This window comes from Delphinus delphis, chromosome 14 (genome assembly GCF_949987515.2).
Source record: "Delphinus delphis chromosome 14, mDelDel1.2, whole genome shotgun sequence".
Taxonomy (NCBI): Eukaryota; Metazoa; Chordata; class Mammalia; order Artiodactyla; family Delphinidae; genus Delphinus; species Delphinus delphis.
Genome location: NC_082696.1, coordinates 31,206,289 through 31,233,387, shown reverse-complemented (window position 1 = coordinate 31,233,387; position 27,099 = coordinate 31,206,289). Strand labels below are relative to the sequence as shown.

Here is a 27,099-nt window from a genome sequence, read left to right as displayed (position 1 = left end):
ATTTTTCAACTAGGACAACCTTGTCATCTAATAGATGAGATAACTACTAGGGCCTAGAGAATTCACGCGACTTGCCCAGGATCACAAGTGAGTGGCAGGTCCAATACTAGAATATCTGTCTCCTGATTTTTAAAAAAAATATTTACTTATTTATTTGGCTGTGCTGGGTCTTACTTGCGGCACGGGAGATCTTCGTTGCCGCGTGCGGGATCTTTAGTTGAGGTATGCGGGATCTAGTTGTGGCATATGGGACCTAGCTCCCTGACCAGGAATTGAACCTGGGCCCCCTGCATTGGGAGCACAGAGTCTTAACCAGTAGACCACCAGGGAAGTCCCTGTCTCCTGATTTCTAGTCCCAAACCCTTTCTTTTATAGTAGCCAGCTTGCCTTGCATGTTACCCAAACACCACTATTATCACCATTGTCACTGCTCGATTGTCCTTTTGGTATAGCCAGAGTGATCCACATAGCACTTGTTCTCTAATTGTTGTTGATTAATTGGTTAAGATAAGGTAAACATTTAATTGTTTCAACAACATTTTTCATTTAAAAAATGACTAAATTTAATTCATCATGTTATTTAATTCTTCATCTTGCCTTCAAAACGTGAGCATAGAATTCAGCCTTCCTTCCCCATTCCACATATTGCCAAGAATCCAGTATATTTCCAAGTGGCACTTTGGAGCTAGTATTGAGATGTCACTGTTAAATGGGCCAATTTAATATCACTAATTTCTCCCCTCCTCAGCTTTATTGAGGTACAATTGGCAAATAAGACTGTATATATTTAAAGTGTACAGCGTGATGATTTGATAGAAGTACACATTGTGAGATGATTGCCACAATCAAGTTAATTAACGCATCCACACTTCACTTTTTTTTTTTTTTGGTAAAAATGCTTAAGCTTTCTCTTAGCAAATTTCAAGTATACAGTACAGTATTTATTAACTCTAGTCACCATGCTGTACATTAGATCCTTAGAATTTATTACTAAGTTCTTAGATTAAGAGTAAAATAGAAAAACGAAAGTTGGCTTTATTTCATTTTGTCCAGATTTTCATTCAGCTTTGTGCACTTGTAACTGCACAAATACTCTTTGTTGCTAGCTTTTAAGTGTAAGCAACATGGTCAGTGATGATATTTTCTGCATAGCTGCATGTGCCCCAAAATATAAAGATATGTGTTGATCTATTAAAACTGTTGTTTAAATATAAGCTGCATTTGTATTTTTCAATGCAAGTGTAAACATAGAAAGGAAACATTTACTTGTTCTCACGTTTCAAATAGTTGTGAGTTTGATTAGATTTAGAGTAAACTAACATTTGTTGAACACCTGCGTGCCAGGCACTCATACTCAATAAGGTTTGAACTGTAATATAAATAAATAGCATTATTAAGAATGTACTATTAATTTTTTTGATTTTGGTATTGAACATGATTAGCTGATATACAAAAAGCAACAACAAAAAGGTTTTATTGTCATTTTTTGCTTTTATCTAGAAAATAGGGGTGTGTGTGTGTAAGTAATATTAGAGATTACCCAAATTGCAATAAAAATTTAGTTTTTTTTGGTTTATGTTAGCTATGACCTATCAGGATATTTATTATCTTGTATATTGAAGCCATATTCTTAATGGAGTGTGTTTTTTTAAGGCCTGATATATGAAAATAGAGGATTACAGCAGAATGAAATAAATGACTTCTTTAATATTGTTAGTGGTAAATTAATCTTTACTCAATATATAGAGTAGAAATTATATAAGTATCCCAGGATTTTGTTCAGTTCTAGTTCAAACAACATTTGTGTCTGTCAATAAAAGCATGGAGAATAATAGTACTGGGGAGACCACCTACTGATAAACTTAGCAATTGACTATCAATTTGAACAGACACCCTCTTTCCCTTAACCTCCTCCCAACGAATATGATTGTTCCACCCGTAAAAACAAAACAAAACAAAACAAGGACCAAATGTGAAATGTGGCTCTAATATTAATATCCATGGGAGAGCTGTCGGGAAACTGTAAGATCTTTTTGCTTTTTAACCACTGAATTTCTAGAAAAGCGTATTTAAAGCTATGTGTTTTTAACGTTTGAATTTCCAATGTTAATATAATAATGGAGACAAAAAAATTTTAAAGTCTTTATGAAGAAAAAAGTAAAAGTCATAGCTTGTACAGATGAGAACAGGTAAGTGATATTGTTAAAAAATAAACATGAAAAAGACTGCCAAAACCTTGTTGGCTTGTTTTCAAAAGGTATGTGAAAAACTGTAGTTTTAGAATTAAGAAAATGCAGCTATAAAGGATCTTGAGGCTTGTTGATTAACTCAACTTCATTTAACCCTGAGTTGAGTACTGTGCTTCAGAAAATTATTAAAGCTGTTTAACATAAAAATGCATTTATAAAAATGGAGAATATGGTATAAATATTTATATAAATAGCTGTACAATATATTTGAATACCAGTTTTAGCATTTCTTAACAGATGTTAATTTATATTGAGTTCAGTTAGTTGAGTTATTGTAGCTTAGGATATGAGTTAAAATAAATAAAATAATATACTTTTCTTTTTGTGATGTTAAAGGAGGAATAAATTCCAATGAGTGTGAAACTGTGTCAAGAAAAAGGGAAATGTCAGAAGAATCTGAAGCCAACACAGTGGATTCTCTGGTAGATTTGCCATTTGCTACTATCGATGTTATAGATGACTGTGGAAGTAAGTACTTTATTAAATAAATATGTTTAGAAGCAATGAATAGTAAATTTAGTGATACATATATTTTTTTCTTAATAATTACTTCACCTTAAGTACTTGTCATGTTTTTGAGTTTGGGTTGTTAATTAATAATTGTCTGTTGGTAGTCTATTGATAAAACTATCACAGATAATATTAAGGCATTCTCACAGAATTTGGGGCCAGATCATTCTGGAGTTTATAAACTACTTCAGAAAACAATGGGCTACAACATTCCATGGTTTATAACCACCTCAGTTATTCTGGACCTACTGCTAATTCAGCAGTACCCATTCATCTAACAGATGTTTACTGGCCAAAATGATATGTATTGGAATATAAATAAATACATAAAAATATAAGTAAAGGTAAGTAAAATAAATAAATATATATATGAAATAAAATATACAAATGTATGTAAAAAGAAAATCTTTCAGAAATGTTGAGGAAGCAGTACAACCTGAACCACACCTTTGGCCCTGTAGGTTGAATGTTTTCTGGGAGAGAATCCAGCATTAGTGAGTTGCTGACCTGGACCTGGATGGGTCTGTTCTGTTTACAGGCGGAAGGGTCGTTGGTCAATTGGTTGGAAACCCAGTAAACCATCCAGAGGTTTGAGGTTGCTGTGAATCCTGCCTCTGAAGGTTGAGTGGGAGCGTGCAGTGGAGAGTCTTTCATTCTACTGCTGATAGGAATAACTTAGAATGCTTCCCACAGAGTGTAAAAATTTGTGGAGAGCTTTAGTTTAAATGACTCTACTCTCTTAAGATAATCACAGCCCTTAACTATGAAGCCACACTTAAATCAAGGTTCAAAACAGAGTAGTTCAGTGATTTTTTTTTTTTTGTCGCATGTCTTTCCTAATGTGGCATTCAGTTCTCCTCACCGAAATTACTGTAATCCTTATTTTAGCTCACAGAATTCTAGGTCTAACCTTATAATTATTGAAGATTTTAGAGATATGGGAAATTATCATTTTATTCCTTATTCATTAGCTAATACTATTAAGTAGTATATTAAAAATACTTTGAATCTTAAGTATTTTAAAGTATCAATTGAAACCTCCCTTTACCTGGAAAAAAATTTTGTAACAGAAAAATGTGTATCAAATGAAGATTGAATCTCCGTACTTGGTATAGTAAGTGATTGTCCTGAGTCAATTTTTAGAAAAGGGTAAATTATATCCTGTACCTTTCTGTAATTTATTGGGGAAGCCTGTAATGCATATTTCAAATTTTATTGTGAAAGGACTTAAGGCAAATATTTGTCCCAAATAATAAAAAATAATTGGTATCTGGCAAAGGGTGTAAAAGATAAAACTCAGTAAACAAATGTATGGAAAATTATTCAACTTCATAAGTATCAAAGGATGCACGTCAAAATACAACTGTAACTTATCAGATTGGCAATATCTCTTAAAAATAATACTCAGTGCTTTTAATGTTATATCTACATGGCTTCTGACAATGTACTGTTATAGTCCTTTTAGAATGGAGTTTGTTGGGATCTTGAGCAGTGTTCATACATGGGGTAGAGTCACTCATGGAATTCCTACTATAAGGACATAGTCTTGTGGGAAGAAGTTTTATTTACAAATATGTGTGTCACAGTGTTTTTAAATAGTAAAAATATTGGGGAAAACCCAAATGTCCATTAGAGTGTGGCTGAATAAGCTATACTAGTGCCTTTAGACTACATAGTATGGAATTATATATTATAAAAATATTTCTGAAGACTATGTAATAGTGAACATTTCCTATATAAAATGCAAAGTGAAAGAGTAGGGGGAAAATATATGTGCTGTTTGTTTACAATTGTGTAAATACTTTAGGTGATTTGTCACCAAAATTCACAGTGGTTGTGTTAAGATGGGAGGTTTCTGAGCAATTTCTTTTTTCCTTTTTCTAATCTTCAAATTTTATAAGTGCTCTTGATGCTTTTTGTTTTTTGTAAATTTATTTTTATTTATTCATTTTTGGCTGCATTTTTGTTGCTGCACGCAGGCTTTCTCTAGTTGTGGCGAACGGGGGCTACTCGTGGTTGTGGTGCACGGGCTTCTCATTGTGGTGGCTTCTCTTGTTGTGGAGCACGGGCTCTAGGCGCACGGGCTTCAGTAGTTGTGGCACTCAGGCTCAGTAGTTGTGGCTTGCGGGCTCTAGAGCGCAGGCTCAGTAGTTGTGGCGCACAGGCTTAGCTGCTCTGCAGCATGTGAGATCTTCCTGGACCAGGACTCGAACCCGTGTCCCCTGCATTGGCAGGCGGTTCTTAACCACTGTGTCACCAGGGAAGTCCCTGAATGCTCTTGATACTTTTCATGAAAAAATATGATTAAAGCTTTTAGTTGTGGTTAGAAACTTGCTTTTAAAGATGTAAGCTTCATCAATTCAGTAAACAGAGAACTAGAGAAACTCAGTTTTTTTTTTGATACTATCCACTAAGATATCACTAATAGTGTTAAAGTTAGGTGGTTAAAAGTGAGGGCTGTGGAGTCAGACTGTCAAGGGACAAAATTTGCTTCTACACTTTCCTATTGTGTACTTTGAACAAGTGTCTGGGCTTACTTTCATTATCTCTAAAATTGGTTTAATAATGGTAGTTATCTCATAGGGTTGTTGGGAAGATTCAATTTGTTAATGCTGTCCTTACAGCAGTGTGTGGCACAAACTTGCCTCCGTAAATTTTTATTAATTTAATCTTACCAAAATTTTTTGCCCAAATATATTTGTTGAATTAAGTATTAAAATACTTGCCCTTTGAGAGCAGTATTTTATAATAATATCATTGAGTGCTTCTAGCACATCAGTAAATGATTTATTGTTTCTTAATCCTCACAGTGAATGAGAGGGGTAAATTATTTTTTTAGAAAGTTTTAGTAACTTGCCAAAGATTATTCAGAGTAATTCTATGAAATATAGAAGGTAATATTCTAAGCTGTACACTTAAGTTTTAAGAATGGTTACTTCAAAGATTTTGACTTGCTTAAGTAACAAGAAAAAAGGAAAAGAATATAAAAGCAAAATCGAATTCATTCTCAGCCTTTTGGCTAACAGCAAGTATGAAAACAATCCACCAACAATAACAGATGGACTACCTCATTACATTAATTTCTCCCATAATTCATTCCCTTGTAGTTTTTCGAGGGAATTAAACAAACTTTAGGAAAATTAGTTAATTTACATAAAATGACATATGTGGTGCTTTAGGTAAAAAAAAAGCCAACTCATGGATGAGAGAGTTACAGCCTTTGTCAACAAGACCAGATTCATTAGAGCACATTAAAATGGCTACTGAAATCATTATGAAAATTAACAAATGTAATAAATTTATGGGATGCATTTACAGGCTGTACTACAACTGATACTTTTTTTTTTGGCTAAACAATAAAGTTATTCAATAATCCAGTGAAAGATCCAGGGCATATTGCCAAAAGCTTTCTACATTTTGCTTCTATGGTCATTGATCTTTAATGTTTTTATTGTAAACTTGATAGTACTTGAATACTTTGCTCATTGTATTTTCATATGCACTAAATAAAAAGTATAACAGTAAATTGTATTTTAGAACTTAGATTATGATTTAAAAGCTAGAAATAAAATGAAGTTCAGTAAGGAAAAGAGGGATTTTATACTCTGGCCATACAAATAAACTTGCAAATAAACCATACAAATAAACCTGCAAATGAAAGGCAAAGAAGCTATGCAAACAAGTGTCTAGCAAGTTGACCATAAATCATCAGGACTCACAGAAATAGAAAGACAAACTACTTATAATGGTATATTAAACTGTACTATAACAGTAAATACTCACAGAATTCTTTCCCCCTTTTTTGCCCAACTCACATCAGATAATTTTAAACTTTACCCTGTCTGTGATGCCTAACAAAAGAAAAATATAGATAATCCAGTTCAGAGGGAAGTTTAATAGTTATTGATAAGAGAAAGCTAAGGGAATTTAGAAAAACCCTGTACTTCTTTATTTTTACCAGGAGGTTGCATTCTGAGTTGGGGGCTTTACTCTGTGTCATTCTCACAATACCAGAATTATTAGACCTATTTCACATTATAACTATTACCTTCAGAGATTATGATTTTCCTTCTCTGGATATCTGCAAAATGGACTTATGAAACATTTGAAATGGCAAAAATGAGTAGCTACAGACAGGAGGACACTTTAGTTTTAAACAGGTAATGTGTAAAACAAAATACTGAACACTCCAGTGGTCTTTTAAATACTGTTTTATTAAGTCTATTCCTCTTCTTAGTACTGTTATATTGAGTAAAATACAGCAAAAGTGTGTCTTATGTTCAAAGTAAGAAATAGATTTTACATTGCCACCCAATATACATATATATGTAAAAAACTGAAATTTCATTAAGTAATACATGTATCGTAAGCAGTGTACTGTTTACCATTCTGTCCTTTTGCTTTGCTTTCCTTTCATTCCAATCCATTCCATTCTAGTTATTAAAAAGTGCTTTTTTTTTTTTTGTCTTCTAAGGTGATTTCATAACCCACTAGTGGATTGATACTTGCAGTTTGAAAAAAGAAAAACTAGACTATAGACTTAGGATTCTATTTCTACTATGTTAATTTTGAGATAAACTAAAGGTTATAAAATCAGCTGGATTATTAGTTTGGACACCATTCTTTGTTTAATTTCACCATAAAATGTCCTAATTAGTACAGGTAGTAACAGTTGGTACCTTTATTCCAAATCACAGAAAACTAGAACCAGAAGAGACCCCTAGTTACTAGATTATGCAGCTTTTGTTCCTCCCATGCCCCTGGGTTTTTTTTTTTTTAAATTTGATTATAGAAACTTTTAAGCATATTCAAAAGTAGAATAGTATAAATGAGCCTCATGTATTCATTACCTCTTCTTCACTGGATTATTTTGAGGTAAATCGCAGAGAGCTCATTTTTTCTGTAAATAATGCATATCCTTAAAAGATGAGGAATCTTATTAAGCATATAATAGTAAGCGTACTTGAAATATCCTTACTACATGAGAAAAATAATGGTACTTCCTAATGTCATCAAATACCTTGTCATATTCACATTTCTCTGATTGTATTGTAATTATTTATTTATTTATCTTTGGCTGCGTTGGGTCTTCGTTGCTGCGCGCGGTCCAGTTGCAGCGAGTGGGGGCTACTCTTCGTTTTGGTGTTCGGGCTCCTCACTGCGGTGGCTTCTCTTGTTGCGGAGCACAGGCTCTAGGTGTGCAGGCTCAGTAGTTGTGGCATGCAGGCTTAGTAGTTGTGGCGCACAGGCATAGTTGCTCCACGGCATGTGGGATCTTCCCAGACCAGGGCTTGAACCCATGTCCCCTGCATTGGCAGGCGGATTCTTAACCACTGCACCACCAGGGAAGTCCCTGTATTGTAATTTTTAAAAAGTTGGTTTGATTTAGGAACCAAAGCCTATGCATTATATTTGATACATCTCTTCAGTCTCTTTTCTAGGAGATCTCTAGATCTCCTCCTCCTTTTGTTTTCATTTGTGTGTGTGTGTGTGTGTGTGTGTGTGTGTGTGCATGCACGCGTGCACGTTTATCATTGAAGAAATCAAGTTGTGTAGAAGTTTACTGTTATGGTCATTTGATGTTCAAATTGTCCCATCTTTGGCCTGTGGGGGAACTTTCAAACTGGCTCTGGAGACCTTCTGACATGATCCCAGGAGTCTTTGAATTTCTAGCCTTCTCTTGTACATTTTATCCCCCAAACCTAGAATTAGCTATTTCTCCATGGATTGGCCAGATTTTTAAGTTCTCAGATAAAGAAATGAAGTAAATTGATGGAAAGATGCTTGTTGGAAGACTAGTCTTTGGGTCAGTGCCCTTTCACTATCTAGTGCTGCCTCTGCTGCATTGCTGGTTGTCTTCCCAGCAGCCATTTCCACTTCCCCTTTTCCTTTTGTAGATTACTTTTATGCAAAGGCATAGGCTGATAACTGTCAGATACCCCTGCAGTGGAAGCACAGAGTCTTAACCACTGGACCACCAGGGAAAGTCCCTAAGTCAATGTTTAAATGTTCCTATGAGGTAGCTATTATTATTATCCTCACGTTAGAGAGGAGGAAACTTAGGTCAGGAGAACTTATGTGACTTATCTAAGGTCACACAGCTAGTGTGTGGAGCCAGGATTCCAGCCCAGATTATGTTAAAAATGGTTTCCTTTTCCAGAGTGCCAGTTTACTAACAGCAGATGGAGGTGGGCTAGGAATGTATTTTAGAAGTGGATTTAAAATATGTGGTACTTCATTAGCATATTTTGTGGCTTTTGTTTAAAATTAGTACATTTAATTCATGTTACTACAATCAATGGTAGGACTATTTCTTATATATCTGAAATTACAAGCAGCTCAGTGTATTGATTTGATTTTCCATATGAAAAAAGCTGCATGGGAAATAAAACCCAGTGGCATCTTATGAAGCAATTCAGATAATGCTCGTAATACAGAGAATGCTACGAACTTTTTAAAAGTTCTGACAAGCTCACAGGTACAAAAGAAGCTAATAATTTATATTTCAAATATGTGTCCTCTGTGAAGATATATCATTTTAACCATGTTAATCATTATGCATATTGTTGAGAAATGTAGTAGAGAAATGGTTGCACAAACAGACTGGGTAATTTTGCCTTAACTCATTATGATACAGTCAGACTTATCACCCAGATCACCTTGCTCTTAATTTACCCCTGTCTTAAGTCTTTTTCTAGGGCTCACAGATATGTTAATCCTAGAAAGAAAGCATGTCTATTCCCACAGACTCTTAATTTTTAAATTTTAAACGTTTTCTACTATTTTTCTTAGAAGTTAGCATTAAAGTATTATTTGCAGCATTCATTTAAAAATTGTTTACTATTAATATTTCAAAGAACAACAGAATAAGGACATTTCCTTCCGCTCTTTGGTTTTGTGTGCAGTAGTAACTACTCATCTAGAACTGCGAGAGGGAAGCAGTTTGCTCCAGTAGAAAGTACACTAGAAGGAGACCTTTAAAAGGTCTAGACACCAGGCTTGACTCTGTGACATTGAGCTGCTTTAAAAAGGTTTTCTTCTCTTCTCTTCTCTTTCATCGTATGTAAAATAAGGAGTTTAGTTAGATGCACATGGGCCTTGTGCTCTTGGTCACTATGGTCTGTTAGAGTTGATCCCAAAGATGAAACCAACTTCATAGGACTGAATGTAAGGCAAGGTGCTTCCTCCCTCATCTCCCTCTTTCCAAAATCATACCTCAGAATATACAATTATATTTGAATTTTTCAAAGTCTCTCTGATGTACTGTATTTTGAACAGTAAGCTACTGTTCAAGAAGGCACACCTGAAAAATAAATTAATGGTAGTTTTGCACGAGTAGGGAAGCCCCTCATAGAATTTGTAAAAGAGACAATGGCATTTCACGCTGATTTGGAAATTACTTCTGGGGGTATAGCTTCATAATAAGAGTTGTTGGGTGTTGGAAATGTCTTTTGAAGATGACCTTAAAAAGCATGCTAAGTGTTTCTCAAGTTATCTATGGTCAAGGACCATTTTTTTTTCTTTAATTTCTTACTTGTTGCTGACTGATACTTTTGTAAAATATAATAAAACATGAATTATTAGCAAAAAGGTGTTAAAGAAAAAGATCTATAAAATAGAAGCCAAACTTTGACAGACAAAATTACTTTGCCTAATTGCTCTGAAAGTTTATAAAGCATTCTCTCAGTTTCTGGAACAAATGGTTTGTAGTGTGACACTGGCCATGAACCAAACTTTGAATGGCACTGCTGCAAGTGCTTTTGTTGTAAAAGTTACAAATATACATATACAGGATGGATGAAAAAGTGATTTTTCCTAGCATCATGAAAATTGTGGCAAGGGGAAGAGAATGGTGGTTAGTTATGCTTTAGATCAGAGGTTAGTGAACCCATGGCCCATGGGCCACATCTATCTGCTTTGTAAATAAATTTTCATTAGAAAACAGTTGTACCCATTCATCTGTGTTTTGTCTATAGCAGACTTGGGTAGTTTTGACTAAGACCGTACGATCTGCAAAGCCTAAAATATTTATTATGAGGTCTTTGGCAGAAGAGTTTGCCAATTCCTATTTTAGATTTGAAAATGACAGTTAAGAATGATTGCTACTTGTATAGTGCTTGTTTTTTTTCTGATTATATTATCTTTGTTTAAATGCATTAGACATGTTGTTTGACTTTTTTTCTCTAGTCACTGATGTACCTCAGATAAATTTGGAGAGAAGTAAAGAAAAGGAATGGAACAATAAAGATAAAATAAAGAAGAGGAAAAAAAAGCAAAAAGATGGTCAACCCAACTATTTCCTATCCATTCCGATCACCAACAAAGAGGTGCTATTTTTTTAAAAAATTATTTTTATTAAGTTTATTCTAAATTATATTTAAGGTACACTAAATGCTCATAAGCCCATTTGCTCTCAGCTTTTAAGAGTCTTTGGTGGCATTTTTAGCTGGGCCACACAGGGAATATAGAATATGTATAAACAGTAATTTTAAAAAACACTATTTAGGGCTTCCCTGGAGGCGCAGTGGTTGAGAGTCCACCTGCCGATGCAGGGGACACGGGTTCGTGCCCCGGTCCGGGAAGATGCCACGGAGCAGCTGGGCCCGTGAGCCATGGCCGCTGAGCCTGCGCGTCCGGAGCCTGTGCTCCGCAATGGGAGAGGCCACAACAGTGAGAGGCCCGCGTACCGCAAACAAAAACAAACAAATACTATTTAAGCAATCATATTTAAACAATAATTTTGCAAAAGCCACTTGAAAAAGTGTTGCCAGGTAGCATGTCAAGCTCCTTTCTAAGTGTTTGTTCATCATAGTGGAGGAATCTTTCAGAAGCAGAGAGCTGGTAAAAAAAGATTCTGAAATCTCTGTGGGAAAAGTAAACTGGGATTTCCTGCTGCTTAGTCCAGTTCATGGTAATGATTATTGCAACGTAGTTTCTTTAAAAATTACTCATTGTTGTACCAACTTAATAGTGCATGACAAACTCGGTAGAAATCTATTAAAAGTCTGAAAAATTAATGTGGCATCGGTAATAGGAAATGGGACCAGCCAACTGGCCCACACTAAGAAACCCTTATATGTGACTGAGAGAGAAAACTGCAGTATCTAAGACCTCTAGAGCAGTGAGTTAGGAATTAAAAATGCCTTAGGAAAGAACACCTTATTCGGATGACTGACTGTTTTTATATCTTGGCCCAATTTCATATATCTTAAGAGCTAGATCTGAATTTCTGTTTGATTGTGGGCTCTGATCTCTTAACTGGGCATGTTTTCAGGTTGCTTTTCCCTTTATTTAACTAAAATGTTTCTACACAATGCTAGTGAATTTTTAAAGATCAAAGCAAATGAAATTGAAATCAAAGAAATAAATATCAAAGAAAAAAATAAATTCTTTTAGGACACTCTAGGAAGTATCTAGTCTGTGAGATACAGTTTAGTTGGGGAGAGAAACACATAAAAAGAGAAATGGTATTACCTAGCAATACAGGATTTTAGAATTTGATACAGTAAAGAATCAGACTTTGGTTTTACTGGTACGTAGTGGCGGGTTAACAGTAAAATAGCCCTTAAAAGTGTTTAGCTGATGCAAAGTTTAATGCAATCAGAAATTATGTATTAAAATACTTGTGAGTTATTTGGACAGGTTTTCTCTGAGATTTAGGATCACGTGTACCTATGGGAATGAGAAGAGAGCAGGAAGCCACAGGTGGTGCTATTTAAGCAAGCAGTCAGACGGAGGCCAGGTCCTGAGGAAACTGCCTGTGAAACAGGCCATGTGATGTCCCCAAGGGCACATGATTTCTGATTGGAAGAGACGCCAGGTTCCTTCTTTTGATTTCTTGCTTAGAGATTGTTTCACTCCAGCGTCTGTGAGTGTAGAAGTTGGGTGAGCCCTTCTCTAAGTTGCTTTGCTGAGGTCCTTCCTTTCCTCTTGCTCCCTGCCTGCCTCTGTTCTTGGCCCTGCTGGTCAGAGCAGCAGCTCTGCAACCCCTCTGAGCCTGCCCCAGCCGCTTCCAGCCCTGTGCCGGCTTCCCGCCTCCTCCATTGAAGACTGGTGGGGTGATGTGCTGGGATAGGGCTGGCAGGGAAGGGGACCAAGGGGAAAGAGGGTGGAGAGATTCTTTTCTTCTGCTACTTATTTCAGGATTCAGGCTGCAAAGATGAGAGGAGGGGATGAGAGAACTGTTTGCAACCCTTAGTTCTCACCCCGCAAGCTGCTTTGTTTCACCCTGTAACCTTTGTTTCTGCTTCTCAACTTCTTGGAGGTTCTGTAGAAAGTGAGGAGAGTACAGGCTTTGGAACCTGACAGACCTTGTTCGGATACCAGCTGGATTACAAACTGCACTGTGGATGTAGGTCAGGTTACTTAATTGCTGTAGTTTCGGTGTCTTCAGTTGTTAAATGGAGGTGATAATGATTATTTTCTAAATCCAAATCTGGACACATCCCCTACATGCTTATCACTTCAGTATTTTCCCATTGTTGTTAGGAGGAAGACAGAGGCTTTACCATATTCTAGAAGGTTCTACATGGCTTGGCCTTTTCCACCTCAGCCCTCGTTCCTTCTGCTTGAGCCCCTCTGGCCTTGCTTGAACTTGCCAGTTTCCCTCTGCCCTCTGGAAAGCCTTCTCTGGCTGGGAGTTTACTTTCCTCTCCTTTTGATTTTGTTAATGCCAAAATCTCAGCTCAAACCTCTCCCACCCGTGACCACCCTGACGAGGGCAACCCCTTCCCCCCCAAAAAAAAACCAAAAAAACCCCAACAAAACACAACACTTTCATGGCTTTCCTTTTGTCATTTGTCATCCTTGAAATTTGACACTTGTTAATCTTCCTCACAAAGTTTTTCAGGTCGTTCCCAGTACCTAGAACGGAGTTTGGCAAGAGTAGGTGCACACACACAAAATATTGTCATTTCGGGGTGGAAGGTGTGTTTCTGGCATACCAAATTCCAACCAGAACGTTTATAAATAATAAGTACAGTGTTACAAATGCTGGTTTTATGATATAGGTTCAATGGCACTTTGTTTTCCAGGGGGTAGGGTGACTTGTAATAGTGGGGCACACAAGCTTCAAGTAACCTGGAAACCAAAGAATTTAATATTTCCCTCTCAAGAGACTTATTTGTGGGTAACAGAAAGCTTAATGCAAATATGGGGAGGAGGGCTAGGAATAGGACAAGATTAGGAGATACTTTTTTTTTTTTTGCGGTATGCGGGCCTCTCACTGCTGTGGCCTCTCCTGTAGCGGAGCACAGGCTTCGGACGCGCAGGCTCAGCGGCCATGGCTCACGGGCCCAGCCGCTCCGCTGCATGTGGGATCTTCGCCGACCAGGGCACAAACCCGTGTCTCCTGCATCGGCAGGTGGACTCTCAACCACTGCGCCACCAGGGAAGCCCAGGAGATACTTTTCATATCTTTCGTATGAGCACCTTTTTTGTTTGTTTGAAAGTATCGAATGTTAATTTTCTGTTGAAACTACTTATGGGCTTTTGTGGGAAGGCCTGGGAAAAGGAGCAGCATTTATAACATTATTTCAATGGGAGACTGTATTCCAAGTTCCAATTAAGTGACCTGCAAACAAGCTTTTGGAAGCCAGCACATTGACAATGAGCTGCTCTACTTTTGGCCTCTACTTGTTGGCACCTAGTTTTAAAGAAAAAAGTATTCAGACTTATAAGGGTCTTTGATTTTTAAACACGTTATTAGACATTTGGAATGCATTAGTTTTGGAAAATCATGATTTTCATATTTTTAAGAAATAGAATTGGAAAATGAATTAGAATGACTGCATAAAAATATCCTAATTGCATGCATGTGAAAGTATGTTTCTCCACTACCTGCAATTACACATTAGTTTAAAAATAAAAAGATGAGAAATTTAATGGCATTATAATAAATCCTAAATATTTCTTAACTGGCTAGAATTGCTTAATTATTAGTTCTGGGTGGATTTGCCCATATGTTGGTTTTGTATGCTTTCTTATGAGAGGTAATAATTTAAGGTAAGTCAACACCGAAAAATGCAAGGGAACAATCAGAAGCTGATTGAAATCAGGAGTGTATTAATTTTTTTGGTAAGATAATTGTTTTATACTAATGGAAAAATATGATGCTCTTTAGGGGTTTTAAAAGGCATTTGCTACATTTAATTCTGTATTTCATCATTTTGTAATGTGAAAATTATTGGTCTTACGAAAAGATGAAAAATGATTTGTGCATTCTGTTCCTTTCTGGGAAATGTAGTTGTGAAAATACTTGATATCATCATGTATGTTAAAATACAGAAAATTCTCCTATTTTAGGATGTTTTTAAAATTTTTACTTATTGCTGTATCATTAAATTTTCAAGTTTTTTCCTTTGTGTAAACAATCAAGAAAAATGACTATATTCAGTTTTGAAGAAAAGTTAGGTAGCAAATCGTTGGGATAATTCTGTTAAATCTTAATGAGGCAGCAAATTTAGGAGTAATTTATGTTAACAGCTTAGAAAAAATCCAAAAATAATGTCAAAAGATGAGGTCAAGGACATTCTCCTTCTGTGTGCTAGACTATAACTGCTCTCCCTCACGAACTAACGTGAAGGCTTTTTCTTTGAGCTCATGTATGGTTTGAATCAACTAGAAAGCTTAAAAGATAGAAAAATGAAATTTCTTCTTGTGTCATTTTTAGGCATGTGAAACATGGCTTAGTGGTGAGGTTTAGCAGATTCGTGTCTGTTTTTATTCTCTAAATACAAAGAAACTACTCAATGAATGAAATATTTAAGATTTTAATAAGCTTTTATTTTTTAAAGTTTCTTTTAATATTCTAGTTAAATATGGCTCTACAATATTAGGTATAAAAAATGTGCATTGTGCAATAATACTGCCAGTTGCTGGGGATTATGATGACAGATACGCTTTAAAGGCTTTGTAGAATTTTAAACAGGGACTGTAAAAATTAGTTTCCTTTGGCCTTTAATGACATTGGTACTTAAAAAAAAATTTATATTTATTTTTGACTGCGTTGGGTCTTTGTTGCCGTGCAGGGGCTTTTCTCTAGTTGCGGTGAGCGAGGGCTACTCTTTATTGTGGTGTGCGGGCTTCTCATTGGGTGGCTTCTCTTGTTGCAGAGCATGGGCTCTAGGTGCGCGGGCTTCAGTAGTTGTGGCAGTTGGGCTCAGTAGTTGTGGCAGACGGGCTTAGTTGTTCCACGGCATGTGGGATCGTCCCGGACCAGGGCTTGAACCCATGTCCTCTGCAGTGGCAGGCAGATGCTTAACCACTGTGCCACCAGGGAAGCCCGACACTGGTACCTTTTAAAATGGCATACAGAGAAGACTCTGAAGTAGTTTCATTTTTTCTTTTTATCTTTTAAGAATATAATTAGTAATAAAATGCATTAAAATTTTTTTAAAGATGATATCAAGGAATATGTAAGTTGATCTGGAGCATCAAAGCATAGTTAGAAATACATTACTTGATTAGATTATCTTTAGAATTTTCATAGATTAAGGTTATTTTTGCATTATAAGTACTGTATGACTTCAGAGCAATAGTCTTCAAAGTGTTTTACAAATTTTAATTTGCAGTTTTACAAGCTACTGGATAATTCAAAGATATGAATGGTCTAAAACTTTTTCACTAAATAGTAGGACATTGCACTAAAATGCGGAATATACAAATGGATGGAAATTTTTGAGCATTGTCCTGAATTTACATATAATTAGTATTTGAGCTTAGAATGAAGACTCAGTTTTTATGAAAATGCAGATACTCTACCACTAAGTGCAAGTGGCAAACCCCAGGTGTGACAATGAAAATGTCTTCAGGCATTGACAAATGTCCCCTGGGGTAGAGAACCACTGATTTTAATAATAGTGGCAGTGTTGCAGACCTTATATTAGGCAAATGGTGCAGAGCTTGCAAAGTGCTTTCCTGTAGCTTGTCTGCGTGACCTTTAACACATCCCTGTAAGTTTGGCAGTGCTTTACAATTGAAGAAACCAAGACTCACTGAGACTAGGTGACCTCTATGGGGTTCCACCCGCGGCAGACCTGGGGTAAAAATCCAGGATTTCTGATACAAGTCCAGTACCTTTAATTTGCATCACTCTGTATTAAAAAGTTATCATCCTAAACCACTTTTTCACGATCAGTTAAGCCAGAATTACCATTTGTACCAGCTAAGATTTGAAGATGTAGTTATACTGTTTTGAGGTCTGATATTCTTGATCTTGCGTGATTTACTCGGCACTGGCTAGGCCCTTCCGACGTGAACCTGGACCGTCTTGAGCTGCTTCATCATTCCTGAAAGCTGATCTCAGCACTTCATTGCACCTGGAAAAATCTCTCAAAAATCCATGTGTAAAATCCTCGCAGAGTGGTGTAGACTTATACTAAAGGCTTTTATGAGAGGGCCTGTGTGCTCTGTTACACAGGATCCAGTAAACTTCCTCAGAATCTCCTTTAAATGCCCTTTTTTCCCTTGATGTTTCATGTCTTGAGTCACCACCCACATGTCTGCCTCTCTCCTTGTCTCCTCTTGAAAACACATTACTTGTACCTCTTCCTGCACGGCTCTCTGGCCGCTTCTCCTCACTCCTGGATCTTTTCCTCCAGGTACTTCCCTCATCTTTTCTCATGTATTGTAATTTATCCTTTTCTCAAATTCCTTTGCTATTTTGGGTATATGATCTTGAAAAGATTTTTTTAATCTTCTGTGTTTCAATTTATTTTAATGGAGACAGTACCAACATCTTACCTCACAGGATCGGCGGGAGGCTTCCGTGAACTAATATATGTAAAATGCTCACTCTAGTGCCTAGAGCCTAGTGACCACACAAGAAAGGGTAGTTACTGTTGTGGTCTCAGTGTTGTGTTTATTTTTATTACCAGGCACTGTGGCGAGATGGAGGGGTGGAAGAAATAGATGTTGCCCTCGGGGAGTTTACAATTTAGTTTTAGCAATATAGAGGTAGAGGAAACGCTGACTCTGTAAGATCTTTGTGTACTATTGCTTTAGGAGCATTTTAATTATCAGGCTGTGAGTATTCTTTTGTTGGGTGTCGTGGAAGTGACATCTTCCCTTGGGAAATCTTGTGTTAGGTGTTACTGCATAACTTCCTACCAGGAAAACACTGTTTCTCATTTTACTGTCCTCCAGGTTGCAAGGAATAGAGAAATGCTGAGGTTATTTTGGGTGATGTGGATTTATTGTAAAGATACGTGCGAAGTCAGATCCCAGGATAGTATCTCATGATTTGCCCAATTGCATTCTGCAGATAATGGGAACATTGTTCAGGATGAAACAGCTTCTTTAGTATCAGAACAGCCTGCTGTGCTCATGACTCAGTTGTTTCTTATCTCTGCTGTCTCTTTAGGGCTCTGCTTCTGTTGCCAGCCCCCTCTCTCTTCCTTTTCTCTCTAATTCTGCTGCCTCTGGGCTTCTACGTGTGCTCTTTTCTCTGGGGATTGCTTGGTTTGCTAGTCCATATTCAAACTATTTTCCAGTGCGCTCACATTTAGAAGTTGACTAGAGTTGTCTCCAACTGGAAATGGAGGAGGGAAAAGCCACCATTCCTCCTCTTTGTTCTCATTAGGTTGAGAGGGGAAGGCTGATGAGGGACCAGGGGTTTTGCTTAGGTGCGGACTGTACAGTTTTTCTAACATACGCATTTAGACTTGTTTGCAGCTCTCTCTCCATGGTGATGCCCCTCCTCACATGTCTGGGGAAATGACAGTTGTCATTCCTGTTGAAATTATTGCTGTCCTAAAAAATCTTAAAGGCCGTGAAGAATGGGTTCTCAGACACATTCACTTGGGGACAAATAAATATTACTGCCAACAGAAATGGAATGTTGTCTGCCAGTTTGACCTTTCTGTGGCAAGAATAAAACTTTTATTTTTAGGAAAGATCATAATTATAGTGAGTCATACTGTATATTCCAAGGATACATTTCTGAAAAGATACATGGCCATTAAGAATTTTTCCACGCAACCAGTGGCGCAGTCTGTAAAAGAAGGGTGTTGGGCTTGATGCTTTTAAAATGGACAAGCATTGTGTGATTTTTTTTTTTTAACTTAAACGTCCTATTAAACTTTCCAAGTCATTTCTCCAGGATATTTGAGACTAGTTAGACAATTAAGCATTGTTTGGCTGAAGGATCTTGACATCATTCTCATTTCATATGTTGCTTATTTTTCTCCTTGATTTCAGTGTTACCATAAGGAAATTTTGCTTACCTAATCTCTGTTTTGTCTGTGTGTGATTAGATTACAAAAGAAATTAAGATCCTGCAAAATGCAATAATACAACAAGATCAGCGACTGGCCAAAGCAATGAACAGAGATGGTTCCTTTCATATTACCCTGCTAGTGATGCAGTTATTAAATGAAGATGAAATAAACATGTGAGTAATACATCTTTCTGGAATATTGTTTTCCAAGTTATTACTGTAATGTGAGTAATCATAGCAGAACCAAAAGAGGCATTGAAATTCTAAAGAAGTATTCTTTTTTTTTTTAAGAAGTATTCTTTTATAATTTGTTCCAGTTAATAAGCCAATGTACAGAATTAGCCATATAAATATTCTTCCTGATCTACACTTTTTTGGGGGGCTGTGCTGCTGCGTGGTGTGCAAGATCCTAGTTCCCTGACCAGGGATCGAACCTGTGCCCCCTGCATGGAAGAGCAGAGCCCTAACCACTGGACCACCAGGGAATTCCCCTTAATCTATACTTTTAAACTGTTATTGTTATCAGATGCATTGGTTATACAGTTATTTTATCTGTGTTAATTATGTAAGCACTCTGGAGTCTGACCATTTAGGTTAGGATTCCAGGTAAAGATTCTGGAACCGTGGCCCAACCATGTCTTAACAGCTGCCCAATTTTGGGCAAATCATTTACTTTTTAAATAAATGGAGAAAATAATAGTACTAATACATGTAAGAACTCTTAGTATAGGGCCTGGCACATAGCAGGCACTTGATATTATTAGCTATTAGAGCTGTCATTTACTAGAGTAACGGACAATTTCAGTTTTACTGCCTTCATTCCTAGAGTACCTGTACAGCCTGAACCTCCAAACCCAGAGCTGTACCATAAAAGTTGAGTATTAGTCATTGATTGCTGCTTTCCAGCCTGGAGTGGAGAAACCTTGCTCTTCCTCAAATTCTCTGGGATACTCTGTCTGTCGGTATGAGCACCCCTTGCCCTGTTTAGCCCTCTGGATTAAGCTTAAGCATAAGCTCTTTGGAAAGCCAAAACCAGAATTACAGGTTACAGGTTACTTCTGTTTTCTCCCCTGACATAGTCTCCTGAGGGAATGAAGAGCAAGGCTTGGATTGGGAAGGGGGCGACGAAAAGGAAAAATAGAAGGGAGAAAACAATAAATTAGTAACTCAAAATATACAGTCAAATTATGATTCGGGTAGTGATGTCTTTTTAAATAGTTAGAACTGCATGTCTTTAAGGATCAGTCTTCTGATCTCTCTCAACATGATCTACCCAAGAGCAGGTCTTGAGCACGCTGCAGTGACAGAGAGGACCAGAAGATTTTACTTAACTCATTTTCACTGTTCACTTTGCCAATCAGAAGAAAAAAGAAATACTCTGATGCTCTTAAAAGAAAAGAAGCCAGAGAAGATGTGACACAAGATGAAAGCCTGAGAGAAAATGAATGGTCCCCTGTGTGTTAGAATGGTGGACTAGTCAGGCTTCCCCAGAGAAACAGAACCAATAGGATGGATATCCATTTGGATATCTAGATATATGGATATATCTGTATCTACAGCTGTAGCTATATAGAGAGAGATTTCTTTTAAGGAATTAGCTCACATGACCGTGGGGGCTAAAGTCCACACTCTGCAAGGCAGCCTGGCAAGCGGCAGACCCAGGCGAGGGTTGACAGTATAGGCTCGAGTCCAAAGGCGGCGTGGAGGAAGAATTCCTTCTTCCTTGGGGGACCTCAGTCTTTTCTCGTAAGGCCTGCAACTGACTGGATGAAGCCCATCCACATTCTGCTTTACTCAGGGTCTACTGATTTAAATGTTCATCACATCTAAAAGAATTCCTTCACAACAACATCTAGACTGGCGTTTGACCAAACACTAGGTATCATGGCCTCAGTTGACAAACAGAATTAACCCACACAAATGGCAGGAGCAGGAGCAAATACTGAGCTGGTCTCACGGATGGCAAGTAAGAGATGCTGAACCAGTGATTAATTCAGAAGAACTGCATGTGGTCAGTGAAACCACAGCCAGCTGGGAGGAGGGTTGTCGTCCAGGATGGGAGGGGAATCTAGAGGCCTTCTGGTGCCGGGCGGAGTGAGCAAATCAGAGGAAGAGGCACGAAGCCAGACACATCCTGGCTCCCCTTTTGGGGTTGACTGTTCCAGCCAGTGTTGGAGCAGAGAACTGGGAGTGATAGAGACACTCACCTTGGTTTGGGGTTCTCAGGGTGTAGCTGGGAAAAGCTCAACTCTTTAGAGAAGTTCCTGTTGAGTAATGCTGAAAGAATGTGCTACCGAGTCGAGGGAGATTTCTAACACCTGCACCTGAGGTGGTTCCTTCAATTCCCCATTGCCTATCAAGGTATATAGATGGATCCAGAAATTTCTTTGTGCCCTGGTGGGTAGACTTGGAAGGTCAGAGAGAATTGGTGGATCAGAAGGCACAGGATGGGGGACAGCGACACTGCTGAACATCCGTGTTTCTTTTTTTTGGGCAGTACGCGGGACTCTCACTGCTGTGGCCTCTCCCGTTGCGGAGCACAGGCTCCGGACGCGCAGGCTCAGCGGCCATGGCTCACGGGCCCAGCCGCTCCGCGGCATGTGGGATCTTCCCAGACCAGGGCACGAGCCCGTGTCCCCTGCATCGGCAGGTGGACTCTCAACCACTGCGCCACCAGGGAAGCCCTATCCGTGTTTCTTGATCAGAGACCCCAGCAGGGATCTTGTGCTTCAGCAGCACATGCCAGTGCAATGCCCAGAAAGAACAGGTGGGCTTTCACGGACACGAGTGTAGGGCACCCAGGGATATGACCAGACCAGTCGCCCTGAGATAGGAATCTCTTAGGACCCAAACAGCAAGCAGATCAAAGAGCTTTTTCAGTCCTCTTATTAGAGTATGCTGGATTCCCTGGGAAGGGGAAGGGGAGAGGGAAGGGAAAAACAATCCTGAAAGGACGTTTGAATTAACTGAATAATTGTACCCCAAAGAGACCTTTTTAAACCAGAGAAGACTGTTACCATTGATTGATAAGTTTAGGGTTTATCTCTCTTACCGGAAATGGGTCGTGGCTATGGCATGTATATATATTTCAGTCTCTGCTCCTCTGCCACGATCCCCCAAACAAATGTTATTTTATTTTATTTCCTTAACAAGTGTTCTGGGTCGGGCAGCACAGAAATGTCACCTTTTTTATACATTGGAGGAAACTGGCAGTCCTAGGAATTAAGCGAATGCGGGTCAGTAGAAGAGCCTGAACTAATCAGTTTTCTATTATTATTCCATAGAGTGTGATTGTGAAAGATGCAGAGGTAGAGGGAGAGGAGTGGGATGGGGACAGGAGGGAGAAGATGAGCACAAGTGCATGAAGGGCGGGAGAGATTAGTCTGCTAGAAGTACAAACGGCCTCCTGTGTCTCAGTAGCCTCTACTGATGGACACGTAACTGACTAGAAATACTGTTACGTGGTGTGCAGTTGGGTTGGGGTGAGGGGGTGGGTATGTTCTCAATGTATTATAATGTTTACATTTCTCAGTGGAGGTGGGACTCCCTTCTCTAGGAGACTTTTTTTTTTTAACGTCTTTTTTGGAGTATAATTGCTTTACAATGTTGTGTGTGTTTCTGCTGTATAACAAAGTGAATCAGCTATATGTATACATATATCCCCATATCCCCTCCCTCATGCACCTCCCTCCCACCCTCCCTATCCCACCCCTCTAGGTGGTCACAAAGCACTGAGCTGATCTCCCTGTGCGATGCAGCTGCTTCCGACTGGCTATCTATTTTACATTTGGTAGTGTATATATGTCCATGCTACTCTCTCACTTTGTCCCAGCTTACCCTTCCCCTTCCCCGTGTCCTCAAGTTCATTCTGTATGTCTGCGTCTTTATTCCTGTCCTGCCCCTAGGTTTATCAGAACCATTTTTTTTTTTAGGTTCCACATATGTATGTTAGCATACGGTATTTGTTTTGCTCTTTCTGACTTCACTCTTTATGACAGTCTCTAGGTCCATCCACCTCACTACAAATAACTCAATTTCATTTCTTTTTATGGCTGAGCAATATTCCATTGCATATGTGTGCCACATGTTCTTTATCCATTCATCTGTTGATGGGCACGTAGATTGCTTCCATGTCCTGGCTATTGTAAATAGAGCTGCAGTGAACATTGTGGTACATGCTTCTTTTTGAATTATGGTTTTCACAGGGTATATGCCCAGTAGTGGGATTGCTGGGTCGTATGGTAGTTCTATTTTTAGTTTTTTAAGGAACCTCCATACTGTTCTCCATAGTGGCTGTATCAGTTTACATTCCCACCAACAGTGCAAGAGGGTTCCCTTTTCTCCACACCCTCTCCAGCATTTATTGTTAGTAGATTTTTTGATGATGGCCATTCTGACCGGTGTGAGGTGATACCTCATTGTGGTTTTGATTTGCATTTCTCTAATGATTAATGATGTTGAACATCCTTTCATGTGTTTGTTGGCAATCTGTATATCTTCTTTGGAGAAATGTCTGTTTAGGTCTTCTGCCCATTTTTGGATTGGGTTGTTTGATTTTTTGATATTGAGCTGCATGAACTGCTTGCATATTTTGGAGATTAATCCTTTGTCAGTTGCTTTGTTTGCAAATATTTTCTCCCATTCTGAGGGCTGTCTTTTCATCTTGTTTATGGTTTCCTTTGCTGCACAAAAGCTTTTAAGTTTCATTAGGTCCCATTTGTTTATTTTTGTTTTTATTTCCATTTCTCTAGGAGGTGGGTCAGAAGGGATCTTGCTGTGATGTATGTCATAGAGTGTTCTGCCTATGTTTTCCTTTAAGAGTTTGGTAGTGTCTGGCCTTACATTTATGTCTTTAATCCATTTTGAGTTTATTTTTGTGTATTGTGTTAGGAAGTGTTCTAATTTCATTCTTTGACCTGTAGCTGTCCAGTTTTCCCAGCACCACTTATTGAAGAGGCTGTCTTTTCTCCATTGTATATTCTTGCCTCCTTTATCAAAGATAAGGTGACCATATGTGTGTGGGTTTATCTCTGGGCTTTCAATCCTGTTCCATTGATCTATAATTCTATTTCTGTGCCAGTACCATACTGTCTTGATTAGTGTAGCTTTGTAGTATGGTCTGAAGTCACAGAGCCTAATTCCTCCAGCTCCATTTTATTGGCATATAGTTGCTTGTAGTAATCTCTCATGATCCTTTGTAGTTTTGCAGTGTCAGTTGTTACTTCTCCTTTTTCATTTCCTATTCTGTGATTTGAGTCTTCTCTCTTTTTCCTTGATGAGTCTGGTTGATGGTTTATCAATTTTGTTTATCCTCTCAAAGAACCAGCATTTAGTTTTATTTATCTTTGCTATTGTTTCCTTCATTTCTTTTTCATTTATATCTGATCTGATCTTTGTGATTTCTTTCCTTCTGCTAACTTTGGGTTTCTTTTTTTGTTGTTGTTCTTCTTTCTGTAATTATTTTAGGTGTAAGGTTAGGTTGTTTATTTGAGATTTTTCTTGTTCTTGCGGTAGGATTGTATTGCTATAAACTTCCCTCTTAGAACTGCTTTTGCTGCATCCCATAGGTTTTGGATCATTGTGTTTTCACTGTCATTTGTTTATAGGAATTTTTTGATTTCTTCTGTGATCTCTTGGTTATTTAGTAGTGTATTGTTTAGCCTCCATGTGTTTGTATTTTTTACAGACTTTTTCCTGTAATCAATATCTAGTCTCATAGCCTCGTGGTCGGAAAAGATAGTTGATACGATTTCAGTTTTCTTAAATTTACCAAGGCTTGATTTGTGACCCAAGATACGATCTATGCTGGAGAAGGTTCCATGAGCACTTAAGAATAAAGTGTATTCTGTTGTTTTGGGATGGAATGTCCTATAAATATCATTTAAGTCCATCTTGTTTAATGTGCCATTTAAAGCTTTTGTTTCCTAATTTATTTTTCATTTTGGATGATCTGTCTGTTGGTGAAGGTGGGGTGTTAAAGTCCCCTACTTTTATTGTGTTACTGTCAATTTCCCCTTTTATGGCTATTAGCATTTGCCTTATGTATTTAGGTGCTCCTATGTTGGGTGCATAAATATTTACAGTTGTTGTATCTTCTTCTTGGATTGATTCCTTGATCATTATGTAGTGTCCTTCTCTGTCTCTTGTAATAGTGTTTATTTTAAAGTCTGTTTTGTCTGATATGCGAATTGCTACTCCAGCTTTCTTTTGATTTCCATTGGCATGGAATATCTTTTTCCATCCCCTCATTTTCACTCTGTATGTGTCCCTAGGTCTGAAGTGGGTCTCTTGGGGACAGCATATATACAGGTCTTGTTTTTGTATTCATTCAGCCAATCTGTGTCTTTTGGTTGGAACATTTAATCCATTTACATTTAAGGTAGTTATCAATATGTATGTTCCTATTACCATTTTCTAATTGTTTTGGGTTTGTTTTTGTAGGTCTTTCCTTCTCTTGTGTTTCGTGCCTAGAGAAGTTCCTTTACCATTTGTTGTAAAGCTGGTTTGATGGTGCTGAATTCTCTTAGCTTTTGCTTGTCTGTAAAGCTTTTGATTTCTCCATTGAATCTCAATGAGATCCTTGCTGAGTAGAGTAATCTTGGTTGTAGGTTTTTCCCTTTCATCACTTTAAATATGTCCTGCCACTCCCTTCTGGCTTGCAGTGTTTCTGCTGAAAGATCAGCTGTTAAACTTATGGGGATTCCCTTGTATGTTATTTGTTGCTTTTCCCTTGCTGCTTTTAATTTTTTTTTTTTTTTTTTTTTTTTTTGCGGTACGTGGGCCTCTCACTGTTGTGGCCTCTCTTGTTGTGGAGCACAGGCTCCAGACGCGCAGGCTCAGCGGCCATGGCTCATGGGCCCAGCCACTCCGTGGCATGTGGGATCTTCCCAGACCGGGGCACGAACCCGTGTCCCCTGCATCAGCAGGCAGACTCTCAACCACTGTGCCACCAGGGAAGCCCTTAATATTTTTTCTTTGTATTTAATTTTTGATAGTTTGATTATTATGTGTCTTGGCATGTTTCTTCTTGGATTTATCCTGTATGGGACTCTCTGTGCTTCCTGGACTTGATTGACTATTTCCTTTCCCATGTTAGGGAAGTTTGCAACTGTAATCTCTTCATATATTTTCTCAGACCCTTTCTTTTTCTCTTTTTCTGAGACCCCTATAATTCAAATGTTGGTGCATTTAATATTGTCCTCGAGGTGTCTGAGATTGTCCTCAATTCTTTTCATTCAGTTTTCTTTATTCTGCTCTGCAGTAGCTATTTCCACTATTTTATCTTCCAGGTCACTTATCCGTTCTTCTGCCTCAGTTATTCTGCTATTGATTCCTTTTAGAGAACTTTTAATTTCATTTATTGTGTTGTTCATCATTGTTTGTTTGCTCTTTAGTTTTCTAGATCCTTGTTAAACGTTTCCTGTATTTTCTCCATTCTATTTCCAAGATTTTGGATCATCTTTGCTATCATTACTCTGAATTCTTTTTCAGGTAGACTGCCTATTTCCTCTTCATTTGTTTGGTCTGGTGGGTTTTTACCTTGCTCCTTCATCTGCTGCATATTTCTCTGTCTTCCCATTTTGTTTAACTTACTGTGTTTGGGGTCTCCTTTTCACAGGCTGCAGGTTCGTAGTTCCTGTTGTTTTTGGTGTCTGCCCCCAGTGGGTGAGGCTTGTTTAGTGGCTTGTGTAGGCTTCCTGTTGGAGGGGACTGGTGCCTGTGTTATAGTGGGTGGGGCTGGATATTGTCTTTCTGGTGGGCATGGCCACATCTGGTGGTGTGTTTGGGGGTATCTGTAAAGTTAGTATGATTGTAGGCAGCCTCTCTGCTAATGGGTGGGGTTAGGTTCCTGTCTTGCTGGTTGTTTGGCCTGGGGTGTCCGGCACTGGAGTTTGCTGGCTGTTGGGTGGAGCTGGGTCTTAGTGTTGAGATGGAGATCTCTGGGACAGCTCTCGCTGAGTGATATTACGTGGAGCTGGGAGGTCTCTGGTGGACCGATGTCCTGAACTCGGCTCTTCCACCTCGGAGGCTCGGGCCTGACACCAGCCCGGAGTACCAAGACCCTGTCAGCCACATGGCTCAGAAGAAAAGTGAGAAAGAAAGAGAGAGAGAGAGAGGGAGGGA

At 38.3% G+C, this 27,099-nt stretch overlaps 1 protein-coding gene across 5 annotated transcripts in view; it reads left to right on the top strand.

Moving 5' to 3' along the window:
- Positions 1-27,099, top strand: part of AKAP7 (A-kinase anchoring protein 7) — a 129,555-nt gene that overhangs the window by 4,589 nt on the left and 97,867 nt on the right. For all 5 annotated transcript variants that reach the window (XM_060029955.1, XM_060029954.1, XM_060029953.1 and 2 more), the window contains exons 2-4: positions 2,586-2,717; positions 10,947-11,086; positions 19,013-19,149. In XM_060029955.1, the coding sequence (XP_059885938.1) occupies positions 2,586-2,717; positions 10,947-11,086; positions 19,013-19,149 (409 nt within the window). The remainder of the gene's footprint in view (positions 1-2,585; positions 2,718-10,946; positions 11,087-19,012; positions 19,150-27,099) is intronic.